This window comes from Colias philodice, chromosome 17 (genome assembly GCF_061535455.1).
Source record: "Colias philodice isolate Cphi_HAF_F1 chromosome 17, ilColPhil1 Martin Lab GWU primary, whole genome shotgun sequence".
NCBI classification, from domain to species: domain Eukaryota; kingdom Metazoa; phylum Arthropoda; class Insecta; order Lepidoptera; family Pieridae; genus Colias; species Colias philodice.
The window spans coordinates 8,494,173-8,499,083 of record NC_143102.1 but is presented as its reverse complement, the minus strand read 5'-3'; the positions used below and the strand labels follow the sequence as shown (position 1 = coordinate 8,499,083).

The window sequence follows — 4,911 nt, the reverse complement described above, 5'->3', positions numbered from 1 at the left end:
TACACATTCAAGTAACTTTTTGTCTGTGACTAGAGAGGTTTTGCAATTATTTTGACTTAGCAATATTATTTAAAACTATAAATACAACATCACCTCGGAGTCTTTGATGGCCAATTACAGCTATTAATCTAAACCATTTACATTTAAAAAAATTGTTTTAATTTATTATTTATGCATCAAAGCTCGTAAATTTAAATCTAGAAAAATTTAAAATGTTCCCTCCAAAACATTTGACAGTTCTTTTTTTAAACCGAGTTGACGTTGGTTTATACCCTACACAGCCTTATTCTATTTAGAGATCCATAGAGAATGTTTCTTGTGACTCATCGAAGGAGATGGAATTCGAGCGTGCTTTTGTGTTCAGAATAGGACCTGAGTTGGGATTCTTCATCATGCAAGCTGGTAAGGGGCATTTGGGCGGCGTCCTTGAAATAGGTGACTGACTTAAGGACATCATGAATGACCTTTCGTACACAATCCTTGTGCCTGTAAAGAACAAAAAAAATGTTTAGATTTTGTTTCTCTATCTTTATTTCGTATGTATTTTTGTGATTAATTATAACGCTTAAAATTAATTCGTTTTATTGGCGTTTAGAGTCAATATAAATATTAAATGATATTCGTAATTAAATTTGTAACTACATGAAAACTATATTATAATGTAAATAATAATATCATCATTCTATATTTAACTATAGATAAGAGGTGATAAATGCTATTGTAAACAATTCTAGGCTATAATTTTCCTGTTTTTATTAGCTACAAGCTGTAATACAAAACCGATTATGCATATGATTATAGATTTTGGATGCTTGAACGTAAACAAGACATGACGCAAGTGTAGCTAATAAAAATAAGATGACGTCCATATCTCAATTCTCAACCCTTTTAAAATAGTATTTAAAGATGAAATATTGACCTCGAAATTCGCATTTTAAAGGTACATACATATCTTCTTTCTTCCATTTAATAACTATGAAATAGAGAAGTTACATTTTCTTAAAATACAAGGTAAACGTAAAAGCTTCATAGAGTTTAGGGATGAAAGTAAAAATAAAAATACTGATTAAAAAAAAATCTTAACTATTAAATGACGAATGTAGAACAAATTGCTCTACTTTTTTCTTAAAATGCTATCGTGAATTGACCTCAAATTGCCAGATGTAAAAACTAAAAAGTAGTGAATAATCGTTTTGAATGTATTGCGATTGATTTTATAAACAATGAAAATTTCTGTTTATCCATTTAAGCAAATATCATGCAGCTGAAAAATACGTACAATATAACTGATAAGTTACATCAGAAGATTAAATTTTTAAATCATTCTTATGTAGAAAATTTGATAGCGTCTATGTTTATCTTGTTTGTATTTTTTTTATGTGAATTTAAAAGTGACCTTGTTTTGTTATCTTAAACGTGAATACTAGTGATAATGTACTGAATAAAAATAACAGGCCACGAGCTTGGATATGTACCTACGAAACTATAATGTTGCCTACTCTACATAAATAGATAATATGTTTTGTCATTCCAAACTTCCTCTAGAAGATTCTACATTTAAAGAAGAGATAATTTCACAAAATTTTGAATTGAATACAGTTTTGTATTCAAAGCACTTGAGTTCAAAACTGTATAGTGTTTATTATTTAGTATTTTATCAATTGTAAATATGTTTTATTTAAAATTATCCCTAATAATCGTGTTTATTACTGAACATTTATGTAGAAAAGTATGTATTGAATTTTTTTAAACACGTGGTTTTACTAAAACCATGCCGTTTATATTTATTTTGCGTATTTACATGCACAAGGTCACTTAGCTCTACCATGCGGTGTTTCGCTTCCACCGATCGAATCTAATTTTACTCAGAAATCAGTATTTTTATAACATTAAATCGATAAAACCTATTACTTTATAATAGCTATACTTAGAGATCGCAATAATTCTATTCTCTATTGTCTGTATTAGCATTCTGTATTGTTGTTCCAAATTCAAAAGCACTTACGTTTTTATTTATGTGTGGCCAAGCACCGGCATTGCATTACGTAACAGATAAAACAAATTGATGACACGTGTTTGTTATGTATTGGTTTTATTTATAAGCTTAGATTACAAAATAAAATACAGATAGAGCATGTCAATCATTCATCGCCCTTGTCAAAGAAAATACGAAATCAAAAACGAATACGTTCCTCCGCTAGTGCTATAGCGATTCTAGTGTCATGCAATACATCAAAAGGGGTTTGATATTTTAGTAAAAAAATGCTGTCTTGTGATATTAAAACGCTGTAAAACTTGTTCCCGAAAACAAACAAAAAGATAAAACATCGTTTTACAGATTTTCTGTAGATTGTTTGGCTTATTTAATTTTGTATACAAATAATAATTTTACAAATACGAAGGAATTCAAAACTTCAACGTATGCTGCCAGTATTTTGAAAATGAATTTGCCATTTTTAGGGGTAAAATAGTTAAAAGATATTCGGGGTAGTGCTGTTGGATTTTTCGATCGTGAATGTGATTATTTGTATAGTGCAATAAAAGTTCATGGTCATTATTAGATTATTTTAAAAAGCATTATACATTTTTTTGTTACTTTTATAAAAAGCGTCGTTTTCGCTTGCGATTTAATTCATGTGAACTCCATGATGGATATGATGAAAATAAAATGTCCCGCATTCTCGACTAAAAACTACCGCTATTCGCATTCATATGTTTTGAAAAATAAAAACTTTTTTTAATGTAATTTATTTAATAAATTTAATGTAATTTATTTAATAAATTTAATGTAATTTATTTAATAAAAATTGAATAAAATTATTTTGTCCATGTATAACTTTAGTAGATAGGTGCTTTATGTAACAAAATAATTTTTACAATATTATAAAATAATATCAAAAACCCGAATTTATATTAAAATAAAAATTAAAACATGATTGCTAATAATTTATGTAGCCTACGTCACTACCACCACAGCTACCTTTATAATTCAGATGATTGCAATGACACCTCACAAGTCACAACTCAAAATCGATCCAACAGTTTATACTGCAGGGCGTGTCAAAGAAATATTATACGTACATACCTACACTCGAAAAACATAACCCTCTTTCTTCCGTAGTCGGGCAAAAATTTGGGAAATTTTTCATTATCTGGTAACATAACACGCACACAGAAGCACCGTGTTCGTACAGTGCAGCGGCGAAATGACAGCACACATAGCTTTATGGAAATGACGATAAATCTTTCGGTTTAGTTCGGCATCGCTCCATCTGTCTTTTATTTTGTAATCTAAGTTTATAAGTTCATGATGAGATTATTGTGCTCATTATTCTATTTGCACTATAACACCTGTGGTTAATTAACCAGCAATTTATGTAGAATTGTAGAGCGCTTTAAAATTTAAATATAATTGAATTTTAAAGTGACTTATATTTAAGATTTTTTGCAGATATTTAATTCAATTTACCTCCAGGTGTCGTTGAATAAATTGTGCCTCCAGGTGTGCTGGAATACACATCAGGCATTTGCGCTGGATCTGATATCTGAACCCGCCGAGTCGGGATGCTTTGGCTGTGGGTAGCTTGCCTCGCAATCGGTGATACAGACATTTTATTTTATTTTTTATTAATTTTTCAACCACAAAACACAAACACAACTTGTTGATCTGATGAAAGACTGAGCCGAGTAAAGCCGGCGACTAAAATAAATACGGACGCGCGGTCCTCACACACACAAGCACACGCTAATGTAAACACGCTACACACACATAACACATACATAATCTGTGTACATCGAACCATTCAAAGAATAAAATGTTTTTGTAGTATTATTTTTCTTATTTTTTGTAACATATTCTTGTATAAAAAATACATGTTTTCGTATAGGTAGTCGAAATAATCAGCAATAGATAATATTAAGATCTAACCTCATTGCACATTTTGTCTAAAAATACTTGTATGAAACAAGCTGTAATATATTTGCACGCTCAACTACGAGCAGAATGTTTAAGGATCTATATTATCTGTATCTACAAACATCTTTGTAATTCTACATTCTGCAAATAAAGCAATTTGAATTTGAATTTTGAATTTGTCTTTAAATGGTTAATATATTCCGTAAATGAGATAAATAATGTAGGTGGTAACTTATGATATTAATATTTACGGAATGCTGAGACATTAACCTATTAAAACAAACTTGAAAATCTACATTACAGGTAACACAGGCGTCACACAATGCAATACAATATTTGAACCTCAATAATAGAACCAAAATCTACTATTCAATAAACAATATCTTAGACTTACAACAAGAAAGAATAATAAACGCGTAATAAAAAACGATTTCAATGTCATAAAATTATAATTTAAAATAGTTCCAAAGGTTGTTATTGACATTTTGATTTCTCATTACCAAGTTAAATAAAAGAACAACGGCGCAGCCTCCAGTCTAGACGAATGGAATAGTGTAGAATTAAAATGAGTTCAATTTCCATTTTTATAATGTTTGTAAAACTCCTGAATGCATAATAAATATATTGGTGTTCGTATCTGAAAGCTTTACCTACGAGCAGAATTCATTTTATAAACTAGTACCTAAGGTATTAGTTATAATACTTCACTAATAGTTTCAAACTTATAGCAAATTAATATAGGATATAATATTATATGATAAATTTAATTGTTTACAGACACAGGATCTTTCACAATAATTTTAAATCTATCAAAATTGGTTCAAACTCTCATCGATTACCTACCTCTTGTCACGTTTACAAAGATTAATCTTTGACAGCAATCGGTTATCTTACGCACACATGCAAACAAAAACTAATGCGTAGTATTTTTTATTTTACAAAAGTTGTTATGACGACAAAATTTACATCCTATCTAATTATAAAAACGATAAACA

General features: G+C 29.4%; 1 protein-coding gene across 1 annotated transcript; it reads right to left on the bottom strand.

Moving 5' to 3' along the window:
- Positions 1 to 237: 237 nt before the first annotated feature.
- On the bottom strand, positions 238 to 3,699 carry Thor (eukaryotic translation initiation factor 4E binding protein thor). Its single transcript, XM_089705674.1, has 2 exons — positions 3,470 to 3,699; positions 238 to 486 (listed from the first exon to the last, which is right to left on the bottom strand). The coding sequence occupies exons 1-2, from the start codon at positions 3,609 to 3,611 to the stop codon at positions 293 to 295; spliced, it is 336 nt and encodes a 111-aa protein (XP_089561800.1). The 5' UTR covers positions 3,612 to 3,699; the 3' UTR covers positions 238 to 292.
- Positions 3,700 to 4,911: the final 1,212 nt, after the last annotated feature.

Coding starts and splice junctions, on each gene's coding strand:
- Thor (XM_089705674.1), bottom strand. CDS start 3,611: ATGTCTGTATCACCGATTGCGAGGCAAGCTACCCACAGCCAAAGCATC. Junction 487..3,469: donor TTATTCAACGACACCTGGAG/GTAAATTGAATT, acceptor TGTTCTTTACAG/GCACAAGGATTGTGTACGAA.